The 18477-nt window shown below is 39.4% G+C and overlaps 1 protein-coding gene across 1 annotated transcript; it reads right to left on the bottom strand.

Annotated features, from left to right (window-relative positions):
- Positions 1–7736: 7736 nt before the first annotated feature.
- LOC146454525 (uncharacterized) lies at positions 7737–18456 on the bottom strand. Its single transcript, XM_085095426.1, has 6 exons — positions 18293–18456; positions 16180–16268; positions 15053–15160; positions 13293–13397; positions 9302–9688; positions 7737–8685 (listed from the first exon to the last, which is right to left on the bottom strand). Exons 2-6 carry the CDS (start codon positions 16253–16255, stop codon positions 8288–8290), a joined length of 1074 nt encoding a protein of 357 aa, XP_084951552.1. The 5' UTR covers positions 16256–16268; positions 18293–18456; the 3' UTR covers positions 7737–8287.
- Between the last annotated feature and the right edge of the window lie 21 nt (positions 18457–18477).

Here is an 18477-nt window from a genome sequence, read left to right on the forward strand (position 1 = left end):
CATGGCCACAGTTTTCGGCTAAGCCTTTAAGCTAGAAATTTACTGTTTCTAAATCCTCACTGTTGATACTATGAGTTTTCATCCTGAACAGAGAACTGTATATTTTGCTTAGAAGACATGGTGATTCACTCACACGCCGTGCTTCCAAACAATTTTACCTCGTCTCGCAGGCAGCTCGTGTTTTCCACAGAAACCGACGCGAGATCCCAACACCCCTGCCCACTTCTTTTCTGTTTACCAGTGGCTCAGATGGAGAGCATCTGATTTTTATAATCTTGCCAGACGGGCGTTTGGATTATCAAGTTAATAAATAAAAACATCCAGCATTTAGGATTGTGTTCTTTATTTACTGTTACGCAAGATCGGTTCGTCTTAACATTGTCGCTTACGGGAGGTTAAAAACACAAAAACAATTCAAGCCACCAGCCAAAACGTGATTTGTAAAAATGGTATTTTTTTTTTTTTTTTTGCCCCAAAGAGTGGCTGCGGTCAGTTACGAGAGGGGTTTGAACTATACTGAGTAACCTGACCGGTATTTTGGAAACGTGGCCGGTTACGGGAAGGTGGTCCAACTTAAACGTCTAATCATCAAAGCCTTGGACAATTTTTTCGAATCGCAAGAAAAGCGCTCTTACTCTTTGGCTAAGAAGTGTTTTTAGGGCTGGGCTCGAAGCCGTATTTGAGAATTCTGGCATTATTTAAAGCATCCATTTGGTGTAGTTCGCTCGACTCGTCCAACTAGGTTTAGTACCCGCAAACAGTTGTCGTGTTGTGCAAATTCTATCAAAAAAAAAAAGGACAAGGTAAGTGACACAGCAGCGGTTAGACTGGTAATTAGCTCTCGCCGGATAGTGCAAATGTGCATAGTGCATTATAAGAAGTCATCGGGAAACCCTGTATCACAGTACACTAACAATGGAGGGTAGTAAAACGGGAGTCAACTAAACTTTCGACCCATTCAAACTGTATTTTGGTAGCAAGGATACTAGTGGAAGAAACATGAATAGAATCTAGTTGAGTCTGACTTCGAATACTGTATTGAGGGAAACACCCATGTGGGAGCAGGGATGGCGCAGTGGTGAGAGAACTCGCCTCCCACCAATGTGGCCCGGGTTCGATTCCCTGTCTCGGCGTCATATGTGGGTTGAGTTTGTCGTTGGTTCTCGTCCCTGTTCCGAGGGTTTTTCTCCGGGTACCCCGGTTTTCCTTCCTTCACAAAAACCAACATTTCCAAATTCCAATTCGACCTGGAAACAGTGGATGGAACTGAGCCATCCCTTGGAATCTACTAAAATTCCCATTTTCCCACCCATCTCGGGACCCTCCCAATCGTCTATCATATATATTCGAAGAGTTGGTGTGGACTCGGTTCTTCACATGAGCGAATTTAGAGCGTCTCAAATTATTTAACCCTGGCTAAAATGTTTGAGACGCCGAACTCAAAGAGGCTCGCAACAGTTTTTCTGGCATTGGATGGATCTTTTCAAATCAATATTTCGAATGGAAGGCCTGATTTCGTTTTCCATCATACTACACCACCTTTTCAACCTGTGATTAAATATAACAATAGTGTTGATGTTCGCGGGCGTAAATATGTTTTTGCCCCGACTCAAGTTGAACATTAAGTTGGATCCCACATCCAACATTGTTGGATGTGAATGTTGATCAACATTCGCATCTAACTATGTATAACAATTGAGATAGTGGCAAAACACTGTCCAACATTGCTAGACGAAACAAACTACTGATACAAGTTGGCGTAAATTTGAAAACATGGCGCTAACACGGAAACGAAAAGCGCAAAAAGCGTTAATGGTATTCGAGCTGCTCGAGGACGCAAATGACGGTGTCAAGTAAGGAAAAACCAGGGAATGGTTAAGAGAACGACCAGAAAAGGGTAGGCTCCATACCGTTGTACGGTTAAAATTGCAAGATCCTCCCGCGTTTAAGGAGATGATGAGAATGATTCCGGATCAGTTCGCAGAAATTTTAAACGCTGTTGAACCGGACATCTGCAACCACGAGGTTATCTTCATCCCCCATTTTTGTTGCAAATGACGCGAGAAACCTAGGCTTGAAATATAGGATAGCGATTTCTGATTGGCTAGCAGGGCGAACGTGGCTCGCTTCTGGACACAGCTTTGTTCGAAAGAGTGGCAAAAAACTGCAACATTTTTTTTTTGCGAGCAGAATTGTTGGGGGAAATGTTTGATTAAAAGCAAAGTACGTTGCACCCAACTTTGTTCGATAGTTTGGCACAAGGCTTTACATTCACTTCGCCGCCCGTCACGGAACCACTACATGCATTTAATTTCCACCAACGGCTTCATTTGAAGAAAATGAACGACTAGAATGTCAGAACAACTACGTTTCTTTGATTTAGAGCTATCCATTTTGTAGCTCAAACAATTTCTTTGCAGACTGATGTCCGCGCTTCCAGTTAAACAAGCAAGAAAATGGCGCGAACTATTCTAATGGCTGGCTACGTTATTTTCTTCAGTATCTTATTGGATCAGAGCAGCGGGCTAAAAACACATTTTTATAGCCCGCAGAATTCTCCATTTTATGCCGCAAAAAACGCTGCAACGTTCGACGAAATTATTATAATTGTATGTTTCTGTTACTCGAACCTTCTACGGAAATTGGATGATGTTCGAGTTCAGAGTTTGATGACGATACAATACACTGTAGATAAATATTTCCTAAACTAGCGTAGCCTGAACTGGACTGACACGGTAATGCAAGAACGGACTGCAACTTCAAAATGAATTCCATGTTTTGGACTACAGAAATGATTTTTTTGACCTGTCGGGTTTAACGTTCACGTCTTACAATAAGACATCTTATTAGTCTACTCTAAATAATACAGTAATAGCATATAGATTGTCCCGCGGGAATCAGACAAGCTCAAAAGTTGAAGACTTTTTTTACGACTGCTATTGTTGTTGTTGTTGTTGTTGTTGTTGTTGATATCATAAGATGGTTTAAGTAAGGCGTAAATGATTAAACCGTGAGTGGAAACAAGCGTGGTGTACGTAAATATTCATTGCACCGGGTCTTAATGCCGGAAGTACTGTTTACAAACATAAACTTTATTTGGTAACGCAGGTTTACAATCTGGCAGCCAGAGGCTGGTGTGGACCTACCTAAAGTAAACTAACGAATTTACAAAAAGAAAATAACAAAAAAATATGTTACAAATTGTGTGCGCATGTGTATTACATATTTATAATTGAAAAGACTAAAAGGAGAAAGGTTATTAAGAATATCGTTCTAGCCATCTTACTGATTTTCCTCGTTTTTTCTCCGTCGAAGGCTTGGCGGTGTGCGTCATGATCACCACCCACAAAGGGTGCCGGATAAGAATGTGTAATCGCTCATTTGCCTCTGGTCACGATCGATCGAGTAAACATCTCCCGAACGTAAGACTTACAGTCGCACTGAAATGGGCATTAAAACTATGCTTCCTTTTCTAAAAATTATCATTGAAGACAGTAATTTGGCAAATTTAAACGGTCTAGAACCAACAGTAGATGCTTCTTGTTAGATACAGGGTTGTTCCCAGTTCGGAGACAATCGAAGGTCAGATTTTTTTTACAGTACATATTCTTGTACTGTGCCGTCACGTCTGCTTATAGACCGCGATCAGTCTCTTTCTTCTCCTAAATTCTGTAGCGAGTGATGGATCTGCCGCAATCCTTCCTCGTTCACTTTTGTAATTTGCATAATTTTACTGTCACTTTGCGCGCGTGATCTAAAGGAAAAAGTACGACTGCTCACAGTCTACTTTTTATTGTTTTGCCATTTTTAGTTTGCTTTTTCATCGTAGGATGAAAGAGATCTACATTTCCTTCCTTGATTTGTTGGAGTGAGGCCCCGTTTATATGAAGAAAAGTTGTCCCGGGTAGAAGGGTCACCCGCCTACCCGAGCTACCCTGGGCGAGCCAATTTTTCCTACATTTCCTTACAAAACTTGGCGAACCATTTACATCGAGAAACAAAAAGTTGGCTTGGCTGGAAGGGTGACCCGCCTAGCCGGACCACCCTTTTTCGATGGTACCGTCACCCTCCTAGCCGGGCCAACTTTTCTCCATATAAACACTTTGGCTCACCCAGCCAGGTCAACTTCCGTCAAGGCGAGACAATCAGAACATGCGCGAGCGCTGTTGGCTCGGGCAAAGGAGTCAACTTTTCTCTCATATAAACGCTCGCTGAAGTTGACTCGGCTAGGAGGGTGACCCTCTTTCCCGGGACAACTTTTCTCCACATAAACGGGGCCTGAATTAACATTCGCCCTTTGGCTTTTCCAGTCTGTTTCCCAGGAGTTGAGCCCCTTGGTTTCCATTAGTTCAACGGCTTCCAATGGGACACCAAAATGGGTCGACCCAGGTAGATCCCAAAACTTCTAAAGTAGAAAGGGTAAGCTAGCTTAACGAGTAAAAAACTTGGAAAAATTCCGGCAAGAGTAAATAGCTTTGTCAAGAAAAGCAGTAAAATCAACGATCAAAACCGCATGGCGGCAGGCGGGAGGTCGTCACCTTTGAAACGGCTACAAACGCGAAAAAACACTTCAGCTTGAAAAGTAACCTAACCATCACTAAGTTAATTTGTTCCTCTAAGCTGAAAACGAATTTCAACCGGGAAAAAATTTCACACACTTCGTTAACGACGAAATTTTTAAAACGCTAACCTCTCCAGCCTGTTGTTCATGTGCGCGAAAAGAGTGACAACTTCACTCGTGAACCGCCATGCATGTTTGGCGTCCCAGTCTGCATGAAATCATCTCTCACCTCTGTTTTCTTTCAGAGGCTTGCCTCCACCCACATTTCAGCTTGATGATGCCGGCCTGGGGGCTTATGCAGAGGAAAATGGCTCGACAAAACACTTATAAAGCGCTAACCCTACCAGAATTGATACAGTTTGCCAAAAAAAGGTCATCAGTGTGTTGTGTTAAGAACTAAGTACAATTTTCTAGCTGCAGTTTTGTTCTAATCCGTAAGGTTTCCTGATAGTTCTCATTCTGATAGATATTTTAATTTGCATTTGACACAAGATAGTTCTGGATTGATGTAACCTTATCTAGTCGGTTATATTGCATTGATTTCATGCAGTAAAGATATGTAGAGAACGAGAAAGAACATTACTGAAGAGAAGAAGTCAAAAGTAAGCAAGACTGTAAAAGTCGCATGCGAACAAGCCTAATTTTAGCAGCGCTCTAATCTCCTCATATTTGGTTGCTCGCTAAATTTGGGCGCGCAACGTTTTTGGCTGTCGGAATCATTGTACTTCAATCGAGCAAACAAAATTTATCCTAGATAAATAGCACTCAACATTTATTGAAGTCCTTCATAATAATAGTCCTCCATTGGCGTTTTATTGCCAATAAAAAGATTGTATTTGGCTTTGCAATGTCTTTCTCGCGGCTAATAAAATTTATCTAAGCGCCCTCTCTGAGGCCAAAACTAAGGGTTTCTTCCAAAAACTAAACGAAAGCGAACTAGAACTCGCGTATGTCGTGTTACTGAAGTAATTTTGATCGGCAAACTTGAAAACTGGCAATCAATCCAAAAAGTTGGCAGAAGACGCTCTGTAAAAATGACTTGTGTCACAGACTCTATTTTTCGTCTCACGTTTTTCGCTGGAATCGTTTACCAAGAGAAACTCTCAGGATCTTAAGAAAGCAGCTCTATCTAATGCCCGCGAATATCAACTCAATTGTTATATTATGCTTGCTTGCAGGCTGTGCTTACACTAATGGCGGTAACTTTTTTAAAGTTAATTTTACTGTCCAATCAGTAATCCGGTATAGTTCCACTAATCTTGCAAACTGAATTTTCTTTGCCACGGTCAGTTCAAAGCCATTACTCTCCGCTCCTACGGTAAAATGGCGTTGTTATTGCAGCCAACATTGAATCGCTTCGGAACCATATTAAAGACGCTGTTAAAAGCACTGCTTCTTTTGCTTGTTATCACCGTGTTGCTCACTTGCTTTTTCTACGTGTCTAGCTTCACAGCATTCATAAATAACAAGATAACGAGGAAACACAGAGCCGAGTCACATCTAGTACACAAGACCACAGGTCATCTGAATAGGTACCATATCAGCAACACTGATTTCACTTCTTCACAGGGAAGAAAAATCTTTTTGGTTTTGATTACCTGGAACAATTAACAAAGGCTACAAACTACCTGCTTCAACTCACAGCCCTTGCTACATATTGTGGACGTCAAGTTGTTGTTCCGTTTGTAAAGGACTCATTTTTCCACGGAACGGTGACGCACGGATTCAATAAAACACTCGTGTTTTATTGCAACATAACAACAACAACAACAACAACAACAACAATTTATTTATTTATTTATTTATTTACAAATTCTGATGATATAGGTTGCTTGTCCCGCAAATAGCCACAAAGCTAGTCGAGGCGGGACAAGACGAGCACGAGAACATAATGGAAGAAAATTAGAATAAATTACAAACATGCTGGAAAACGGAAAAACTTAACTTTACAAAATAACGCAGATTTAGATAAGGCTATGCAACAAAATTAAAGTAAATTATATGGAATTTTTATTATAATTAATATCACAAGAAATGAGATGAAGAGGGAAAATGAGAATCAGTTTATACTAGCAAAAGAGAAGGACATTGATGATCAGTTTTTTATTTGGTCAATTATCGTTTCCACTTCAATATAGGAGTCTACAGTTTCAAGTATATCAAATAACTTTAAGCGCTGAATAACACGATTCGTCATGTCGCACAGCCACGCTACATTGATAAGCTCATTGGGAGTGAGGTTTAAGACGTCTGCAAAGGGAGACTAGACGTATTGGTACGTTTTGATTATACCAACTTGAGCACATCTACAACATACAGTACAGCTAGGCCATTCCTTGCAAAAATCAACCGAAGATAGTTTAAGATATCAAATTTGCAAAAACAGTTTATATGAATGTTTTGCCCTCGATTCGGATGAAAAATTTTATTTGAAAATGAAGTTGTTGAAACGCTAGCGTGTGTTGGCATTTTAAAGTGGATGGGAGCTGATAAAGCAAAAACATTTAATGTAAGTGTCTTATTTAATTCAAAACAGCTTCGAATTGTACAAGATTTAATCGCAAAAAGTATCGGCCCGTTCTTTACCTTCGTACATATTCGCTCAGATAAGATTAAAGTATGGAGGAAGTCTTTCTTTGCCCAAAAAGTGTATTTCAAACCTAATCCCTGATGATGCCGTTGATCGGCGAAAGCTTAGATTTTAGTTTTTACTTTTAAACAGCAGTTTAAGGCCTCAATAGAACAGCTTTATATATCCTTAACCATGCTGTTGAAGGGCAAGATGAACAGATTACTAACAGCACGAGTTCACAAAATTCGTAACTCTGTTTATATGGCCACAGATTTCTCAGAATTTGGTTCTTCAGGAGCATACATAAAACCCGCAAGGGAAAAGAGTAGGTCGCCTACGAAGATACTTTCTCCATTGAAGCCAAGTACTTTTCAGCCATTGGAATACAATCTTTGTGGTGGAGGTGCTGCAGCTATGCTAGAATTGAATCAGTTCTGGCGTCTGTGCAGGAACCGCGAAGGGGGAGGAGCTGGGGGGACTTTAGCCTCCCCTTCCCCCCGTCCGCTTTTTAAATGGTTAAAAAATATTTTATTTCATTTTACTTAACCATGTCCCCTCCATCACATACGGAAACAACTTACCTTACATATTATTAAGTATATTAAGGTTTTCCCCGAAAAACACGACAATTTAATTCAGATTGTTTGTCGTTAGTTTTGCTGCTGAACGGACGACTAGATTTCAACCGTGAAATAATGGCATTTCAGCTGTTGTTTCTATTTTCATTTGTTTTTGGATCGGTGTTTCACGTCGATAAAGTTTCATCACTGAATAAGTTTAGGGAGTTTTTGCACAAAGGGATTAATTTATTAAACCTACTTATCGCCGTTCCGCGTAAATATTTAAAACGGAGAATTACGTACAGTAACGGTCAGACTGGATCATTTAATCCCGCAGTCATAACGAACGTAGAAGCACAAATGATTTACAGAAACATGAACAACGAGACTGGGTCTTCACAACCTGCTGGCTTTCACAAGAAAACAAGTCGAAAATTTCTGCCTCATCAGCCTGTGGTGTTGGTCAAATGTAAGGGCAAGACTGAAGCCTTATTTTAGAATTTTAAATGTTGATCCCTCGATTAATCATCCTGTTCTTCCAGTAAAAGAATAAAAGTATTAGATTCTTCTTTAGCTAAATCAGCTTCCGTAGTACTATCTCCTCGACCTAACAACGTTTCCAAGGAGCTCTTCTTGTTTCGTCTTCCTCCATTTTAGTTTATAAGTAGGCAAAGGGATTCTAAATCTCTTCACAGAGTTTTTGCTGAATAAATCCATAATTTCCTCTGGTAGAAGCTCGCATTTAAAGATGCGAAATTCATCCATAATGCCTTGCAGTGGTTTTTCTTTCTTTAGCGAACCAAGATTGGCGCACTTCGAATTCCAAGGCGCATGTGTGGCGTTGTTGGGAACTGGTACCGCTGACCTCTTTGGCGTCGTCACTGGCTTAACTTCGTTCGCGAGAACTCCGTTTATATAAAGTCGGGCCCTACCGTTTGCTGCGCGATAGCTCCCAGCAATGTGGTACCATTTGTTACTTTGAAGAGTGCTGTCTGAAAAACAAATCATCAAATGGTTCTTCACTGTTAACAAGCTGTTAATCAAATGGTCTGTTACGTTTAATCAAATGATTTTTTACTATTTTAAATGATTGGAATTCACTGTCTATTGTTGTCTGTTCAAATCCGCTCTTTTAAATGTCACCTACTATCCTGATCACCAGGTGTCACATTCCTATCGCTTTTACTCTTTTTTTTTTTTTAATATGCCATTTCTAAATTTCTTGTGAAGCAGTAAAGCAAAATCAGTTTAGTAAACGCGCAATTGCTTCCGACACTCAATTGAAATCCGCTATAAAGGATCATCTCTGACATTTTTTCCAAGGTTTTATTTACACATAACGTCGTTCCGTTTTACCTTTATTGTTTGCTTGTTTGTGTATGAACAGAAAAAAAATTAGCTTCCGTTTTTGTTTTCCACTTTTCTGAAATAAGCTTTATCTCAACGAAAGGTCGTCAATGTCGTAATTATATGAGAGGGGAATCGATCTATTAGAAGCATGACTGTGAAATCTTAGGTAAACAACTTGTTAAAGCTCACGGCAAAAGATTGATGTTACGTGTGCTCTTAATTAAGCATGAAGACTGGCATTATATATCGTTTACTTACTTGAAGAAATATTGAACTTTGTACCACCCCCGGGCAGGTCTTCAAGCCATCGAAGTTTCCCATCGTGAATAGCAAAGTGATAATCGCCCATGTTATAAAGCTCGGGCGTGCCACAAATGAAAAGCAGTTCATAAGATCCATTGACCTGAGATAAATTGAGCCACAATGACACTGTAGTGGCGTCCGTTGGACGATTATGAAAACGCTCCACGTCAAACGTTACGTTACCGTTTTCACTCAGTTTCAGTCCTTTGCCAAATTTACCGTTGTCTACGATGCGCGCGCAGCCATGCAATGTCCCGGCGTTACCGTTGTGGGATTCGTCGTAGACGATATTGTTGTACGTGTGTTCGAAGCTTAGGTAAGCTGATAGGCAGCCGGCATCTCCTATAAAAGGTGCAATATAGCAATGTAATTTAGTTTGCCCTCTTGCAAAAACGCACCGCACACAAAAAAGTTGCGAGTACTTTCAGTAGAGTTAATAGCGAGATTTAGTTATGTTTACGGTAAACGGCAAACACCAGAAATGATCACGTGACCATTTCATCCTACATTTGTCGCTCGCTGTTTTCATTTTCACAGAAAAACTGAGTAGTTTAGCGTTAGCATGAAAGGCCAGGTAAATTGCACCATTCTTTATCTATGTACTCATAACATAAACGCGAATCTCGCTTTTGCCGTTTCTAAATCTCTCTAATTACTCTTACACAATCTTTTGAAGTCAAATTTCGAACAGAAGACTGGCTTCGATTTTCTTCATGATGCACCAGCTTAGTTATCATGGCAACGTTGGCAACCAACAACAACAATCTTAATTTGTACAATTGTCTAACAATATAATTAATCAACGGTTTTCATTTTAATGATGAAAATTCCACGACTAAAATCGAAGTTTGTCGTTTCTGTCCGAAACTTTGGTTTCAAAACATCTAATCCAAGGAAATAGATACTAAAATGAAATAAATGAAATTCATACATTTTGAACTGAGGATGAAAGAATTAATGAGTACCAAACCATCGCAGTTATGGACACAACTAAATCAGCTGCGAACTGAAAAGAAAGCCAGGAAAACATTGAGGTTTGAACGGGTTCGAAACCAAGAATTCTGCGGTACCGGTGCAGTGCTCTACAAAACTGATGAGATATCAAGCTCTCTGGGAGCTGTTCATTTTAATTGTGAATGCGTAATTTTCACGTGGAGGTGATGAGGTGAAAGTGAATATATGAAAATTCATACAATTATATTTGAACTGCGAATGGCCATCACAGTTTATTACTTGTAAGTACGCAGCTTTTTAAAAGCAGTTTCGAAGAGGATACCTGAAAATATTTCAGGGTTTAGCAGGATTAGAGCTCCTGACCTCTATGATACCAGTGCAGTGCTCTAACTGACTGAGCTGTCAAGACATTTTGTGAATTCGCAATTTTACCCGTAGAGGAGCTGAAGTATTTTTAAGTATTTCATACTAACACCGAAGTATTTTTGCGCAGTTTATTAGTATGTGAGAAAAGTAGATATCTTAGCAAGGGCTATTGGAATCCAAAAAGAAAATTGAAGGGGTAACCACGCATTTTTTAGAGATGATTAAGCAACAATTATTCTTAAAAAAAACAGTAAAATACAAAGTAATGTAAGGCATTTTTTTTTTATCAAATTGAAGCTTTATTATCTCTGAAAAATGCGTGGTTATCCCCAATTTTCTTTTTAAATACCAAGAGCACTTGCTAAGTTCTGCTTTCTCCGCATAGTTTTAAACCGCGCAAAAATATCCCTGTATTAGTAGGCACCATCCGTAGGAAACCCGAGTATCTCGAGATGAGCAGAACGTATGCGCAGTAACAAAAGTAGGCACCGTCCTTAATTCACCCATATCTGAGACCTTGTCTTATCAGAGAAACAACAGAAATCGCGTTCGATTGACCTTTTTCCGGAGTAAGAAAGAGTGGAACAGCTGTTAGATTTATCCTTTAAAGTAAATTTAGGAAGACATTTCTGCAAGCTTTCTCTGACACATGATATTTTAAGAGCGATTTTGTACTCTTGTAACTCTAGTAGGGATTTATCGTCATCATTGTACTGGTATTCCTGTTCCGGAATGGGGTCAATCGAGCGCACCCTTAGGCAGCTGAAAAACAATTCGAGCTGTACCAATATCATTATTGTTTACTAAAATCACGGACTGCAGTGTAAAGCTTGACAGGAGGATCTAATAATTTCTCACGATAGCATGGATCAACAACTTTCTATGTCAGAGACATCAAAGGGTGGCAGTCAACAGGTCAAAATCTGATTGAACGGAAGTCGTTTCAGGCGTTCCACAAGGAACAGTACTAGGTCCGGTATTATTTATCATATTCATCAATGACATAGTAGATGAGGTCGAATCGGAAATCCGACTTTTTGCTGACGACTTTGTCTGTTACAGGCCAATCGCGAACGTCCAAGATTGTGAACAACTCCAAAAGGATATTGATCATCACCTAACGTCTTGAGCCAAGAAATGCTACATGCGCTTTGAGCCAAGCAAGTGCAAGATAATGCGCATAACTCGCAAAACCACCCACAGGATCACTTATCAATGCACTATGGATCACACGAGTTTGGAATCCGTCCAGCACATGAAATATCTCGGAGTAACGATATCAGATGACCTTAGATGGAACCGCCGTGTAGCAGATATAACAGGCCGTGTTAACAAACTACTTGGTCTCCTTAGGCGGAACCTTTCAACATGTGACAGAAGAGTAAAAGAGGCAGCCTACCTTGGCCTAGTAAGACCATTACTCGAGTATGCGAGCCAAGCATGGGATCCATATATGGATAATCTATCAAACGAGATCGATAAGATACAGAGGCGCGCTGCGCGCTTTGTAACATCTGATTACCAGAATTATGACCCTGACAGTATCACTACGCTTTTAAAGGATCTCGGTTGGATGTCACTAAAGAACAGGAGAGAAGTAGACAGACTTTGTCTTTTCAAGAAGGGATTAGATAACAACGCAATCCTGCCCCTGGATGAATTATCAGAACCAACCAGAAAGACAAGACATATGCATAATAGACATTACACCATAATTTACGCTCGCGCAAACATATTCAAATTCAGTTTTGTACCACGCACAATTAGAGATTGGAATAATCTAGCACATAATGTCGTAGAAATTGCGGACGATGCTAAGTTCCGCAGATTATTGTTATTTATGATTCTCTAGAAATCCGCAGACCCGAGATGCGAGGTTACATCAAATAAATAAGTGAAGTGAAGTGAAGAAACCGCATTGACGTTGCAGTAGAACAAAAACTTGGCATTTTGATGCGAGGAAAGGGAAACAGTTTTTAGTCTTTGGATTCTCTACGGTGTAAATCTTTTCCCCCCCAAACTTTGCAATAGAGAAAAAATTACCCATATTTGAAATTCCATGTAGTATTTTCAATCCTTCGTTGACAGTTAGTGTAAAATATATATGGGCATTCGGTTAAAATGTACCGTTACACCATCAGACGGATAACCGGCTTATTCGCGTTGTATATATTTATGAAGCATCTGATCTACTGTAGGTCCAGTACCCCTCAGAATCTACCAGGGCACTTTTCATGTCTTAAAGCTGGTGACACACGGTTCAACATTTGTTGATCAACAAATGTTGAACAGTGTGTCATGCGGTGTTGAATTTTAAAATGGGTCGTTCAACATGTTGAACGTTGTTCAACGGAGTTCAACAAAACAGAGAGGAGTTCTATTCCATTCAACAAGTTCACTTGCCACTTGTTGAACGGCGCTAACCAACCGTTTTCCAGTTCTCCCCGGTTGGTGGCACACGTTTCAACCTCGTGCAACATTTTGTTGCTCAACAAATGTTGCACGAGATTGAACCGTGTGTCACCAGCTAAACACTATTTTTCAGAAAAGAATTCGATCGAATGTGGTCCTTTTTAAAAAAAGCTGTAAAAAACTGAAGTGTTCAAGTAAAAATTAGATTATTTACCGGGGCATGACAAGGTGTTGCACGTTCGTATAATACTGCTGTTATCAATGTTCGTCTGCATTCCTCCACCACACGTTAATGTACACTTGGTCCACTCAGGATCTCCTACAAATCACGAAATAACATAATTTGTGTTCGATTGACCCTATTTCAGAATAGGAATACATACAAAGATGACAAGAAAGCCCTCATAAAAGGTTTTACAGGAGTTACTGGGGTACGAGACGGCTATTAAATTCTCATGCTCATGTGTCAGCAATGGTTTGTAAAATTTACCTCCCAAAATTCCTAAAAATAGAAATTTTACAGCTATTCCGCTTATTCTTATTCCGGAATAAGGTCAATCGAAGGCAATCCTTGCTCAATGCCGTTCTTAGGGATGGGTTATTTCCTTCTTATGCATGTCTTTTTCATGATTCCGGAGTGAGATTGGTTACCATGAAGTTTTCAACCCTGTCTTCTAGGATAAAAATTATCCTGGGACGAATAGCCAAAAGTTGATATAAACAAGAATCTTTTATCCGTCCTGGGTTGAAACTCCCGATGAAAACGCCATTTTTTTCCCGTTGCAATGTTTATCTATATCGGTAAACAATAGTTTAGCCCAAGCAACCACAAAACATTACTAAACCTGTTGAAAATGGTGTTATTCTCATCTTTATCGGACAGTATTTAACAGTATCCTTTTGACGAATTTCATTTCCGCAGGGGCGGGATGAAGTTCGTCTTGGGCGAGATGACCAAGTCCTGCAATCCCGGAATGAAACCACACGTGTAAACAAAAATAATTTCACCTCAGAAAGACATTCACCCTGTTCTCGTGTACATGAAAATGCGACCCGGGGTTACAATACTTAAGTTGCTGGGTTATGATTAGCGTCAGCATTAAACTTTTTAAAAAAAAAAATGGATGTTGTTTCAATGAACAGTGGGCTGCGATTTATCTATAAGTGTCCCCTCAGTTCCCTCGGTATCGTTTTGAAGCCTCTTTCTCATAAAATATACCTCTCCCTGAAATTCAACCGGTCCGTAACACCTCATTAAAGAATTAACGAACATTACATGAGCCTCTGGCTCGGGAGACTGGGCGACCTCTTTCTACGTTTTTCCACTTTAAATAAAGTTACTATTACTATTACTTATATGAATAGTCGCTAAGGACGCAACATGAAACCAGAAGCATTCGGTTCAACAAGTCTCAGGGCCTCTACCTATATGGCGATATTGTCAGGAAGCAGAAACTCCTTTGTGTAGAAAAACGTGGTAACCGTATTACGTCATGGAATCCAAAAGGGCGGCGAGGAAAATTTAAAACCGAAAATAGGTGATAATAAAATCAGTGGTCATTGCAGACCACTTAAATGCTATACTAATTTTACTTTTCAAACTAAGATTTGAAATTTAGCGACTGTTTCCAACAATTTGACGTCATTTTGTTGCAAGACTGTAAAATTAACTCTTTAAAGCCCTAGTTAAATTAAGCAGTAGTTTTCCCCCCGTCAGGATATCACCCTATACGGAATCATTAAGTGGGGCTTCACTGCTAACATTTTAAGTTGTTCATATCATCCAATACATAATAGTATAGCTTTCAACTTTACAGCTAAAAATCTTTGAGACCATCATTAAACAGTGGAACGTGATTAAAATCGCGTATAACTGGTTCTTGGAGAGAAGCACAGTTGCAAACTTTCCCACTGCAGGTTTCTTAATTCAATTAACTGTCTTCACCATCTCAATGTCAAAAAGAAGATATTTACCTGGACAGCGCATTGTATTGCAGGCCCTCGTTATGGCAGTGTTGTTTGCACACGTGACTTGAGTTCCTCCACCGCATGACTTTGTGCACTTGGTCCAACAGTTTTGTCCTGAGATCGAATATAGATAAGAAAGGTTAAACATTGTTCTCACAGAGCAAAGCCGTAATTGTTGTGATATGACGATTGGACCATGGCTTTTAAAGAAGCGTTAACATATGGACAGATAGATGGATGTATGGATGGATGGATGGACGGACGGACAGACAGACAGACTGACTGACTGACTGACTGACTGACTGACTGACTGACTGACTGACGGACAGACAGACGGAAGGACGGACGGGCGAACAAATGGACGGACGAATAAATGGATGGATGGATGGATGGATGGATGGATGGATGGATGGATGGATGGATGGAAGGGCTGTTTTGTTTAATTTTATGATGACTTTAAGATTTTTTTCCAATGAAAAATCATATGGAATAGTTGGTGCTTTCTTATTTTACCAAGTAGATAGTAAAAGATTACTATGTACTTGGTAATACATCAAATGTGGTTAAATTTGACGCATCTAATATTTTTTCGTTCCCAGGGTCTTCGCAATATTAAAATTGGAGGATGTGAGAAGACTCTTTGGAAGATATGTCCAGAAATGCACGCTAATGAGATTCATGAACTGTATGATAGACATCGCAACGTGTTCCCTAACCTTAATTCTTAATAAAACACACACAACTCTGTCGATCATGAAGTCATATGAAAACGACAAAAAGGTCTGTGTTATATGAAGTACCCAAATTCAGGGTTAGGTGCATTTTTGTACATAAGTGCCTTGAGACAAGCTGTTAGATACTCTACGAATCGTGGATTATTTTGTCACGTGACACACACTTGTCTTTGTGTTTGTCACACTTGTCTTCGCTGGAACTTTTTTTCGATCAAAAATAGCTGCTGAATGGATAACATATTTGATCCGAAAAAGAAGAAAGAAGCAAAGGCGGAAACTCACCTTTTTTTTCCTTTCAACAAGTTGCTTTTCTGGGACATAGACTGGTCACGTTCCTCGAGAGCAAACAGCCCTTGCACCACAGAAAATGAACGACTGAAGTATAATGATTTCACTTACCAGCTTTCGCAGTCGTGTTTTGACTGTGGCAACGTACTTGTAACATAAACAGAAGCAGAAGCTTGAGCACGATCATGGCAATGAAGAATCTAACAAAGTTTAAACCAACACTATATAAGTAACAGCAACTTGAATCAAGTTCAAGTTTCAAGTTTATTTTTACCACAATAAAAAGAATTTCAAGACGGTATAATAGTAATATATAAAATAAAGGTGGCGAGGAAGCTAAGCCCGTGAGAAACCACAAGGCTTTTAAATAATGGGCTCCCTTTATTATATACATGAAACAAATTAATGGCAGAGTAGAAATAGAACAAAGTATTTGAGTCTATTTTAACGCCAAAAAAAAAAACAAATAACAACGGCAACAACTATATTAACGTGTCATTGATATCTTGTTAACAATAGTAGTTAACTAACTGGGAACAACTTTTTAAAAATCTATAAAGAAAAGACAATAAAATTTATCAAGAAGTAGTAGAAAACTGGATTAATTGCTACATAAAAAGTAGGAATAACATGTTTCAGTGATTAGATTCTTAAGGTTTAGTTTTCTTAAATATATTTATTGAACGAGAATTTCTGACATTATTGCTTTATTTAGACTCTTCGTCTGTCATACGGGGACTTCCTTGTTATCATGGATAGCGCACAGTTTGATTCTAGAAAACCAAATTTATAAAACTTTACATTTTTAATACCTATACCGACATCCTTCAGCGGAAGGACGGTGATTTGATGGACAAAACCTCATATAAGCTTTACCTCTTTGGTGCGGAAACAACTATAACATGGAAACTTAATTCAGTTGTTAATTAAGGGCAGTTAACTTGGTGCCAGTGATCAACATTCATCCAAACTCTATTTCTGTAATACTAAGACTTCAGGAGCAGTACGGAAACCTCTTAATTACAGTCGGTTTCCATATCATCCTCTCTTGGTTCCCATTTTCTCAAGTGTATCAAAAGTCTTTACAACTCCACTTCTGTACGAATAATACTACAATTATACGGATACCAACTTACAAGGGAAATTAACTTGTTCCCAGAGCGACCAAAGTTCATAAAACTTTATCTCTGCAATATGAAGATGATCGTAGTACTCGTCTAACACTTCCTGTTACGGACCGTTCACCTGGGCCCAGAGGCCAAAAGAAGAAAACTCTACTGCCACTTCAATACTGATGGCGATAAGGAAGCTTCAATTATTACAGTAGGAAGGCTCTTTTAAACTCCATCTCTGAATAGAAATACATTTAAATTCCCACAATACAGCGGAAACTTAGAGAACTTGTCATAACAAGTTTGTTCGAAGAGGACCCACCTTGTCTGGGGTAGGGGTATCGAAGACACCACCTGTCCCATGAACATTATAAATAAAATTTTATTATCTCTTAAATTTGAGTTGAAACAAAATATTCAGCTAGCAAGAGTCAGCATTGCTAGATAAACAAGAAAGGTGGCGGTAAGGTTTAAATGTCATTGTCATTTTTTTTTTACTGCTGGATAGAGGAGTTGTTATGCAATAAAGACACCATCTTTTGAGGTTATGGAAAGGTGGTGTGGGTAGAGACCACCATGTATTTTATGATTTGGTGGGCCCTGTTTGAGTATTGAACTATTCCTTTCGTTCTGTGCCTTCGTAGCCTTATTTAATACAGGCTGCAAAAACTATGCAAGGTGTTCGCCCGCAATCGATTGAATGTCTCGGGGATGAAATCACGAAGTGATCGACAGCATTAGCATTGAGACTCAATGAAAGTTGCTCCACAGAATTTTCCTATAGTAACATCACATAGGATAACAGTTGGGTTTTTTTCCAGGTTTGGTTTTGAAAGCACACTCTTGAAAGTAAACGGGCCGAGCCCGGTACACTCCACTAATCAGTCCACCACCCACTGGTGGGTGATATCATTCAGTATTGTCTTGTTAATTAAGCCTTGCTACCGAATAAGACAGTTTTGAACTGTATTGATGACTTAAATTAAGGTAACGGGTTTAAGCGTTTTATGGCCCCAAAGCAGAGTAGAAATACGATTCAATGTATAAAATGCAAACAGTTCCGTGGCTATAGAACTTAAACGAGGACAAACTTAAAATCAGAGTTTACCTACCCGAGCCCTCTAAATCAGCGCATGGTTTTGCCTCCTAAACATGGACCTTATTCGACATTCTTCGGTTTTGACGCGTCAAAATCGTACAAGGTAGTCGTATTTGAAATTATTTGTGTATTTCTTAAACGAAAATTATCCCAAAACAAAAAATTGTAGAACCAAGTACCCGCATCACCAGCAAACAA

This window comes from Pavona decussata, unplaced genomic scaffold (assembly GCF_977016875.1).
Source record: "Pavona decussata unplaced genomic scaffold, jaPavDecu1.1 SCAFFOLD_300, whole genome shotgun sequence".
Taxonomy (NCBI): domain Eukaryota; kingdom Metazoa; phylum Cnidaria; class Anthozoa; order Scleractinia; family Agariciidae; genus Pavona; species Pavona decussata.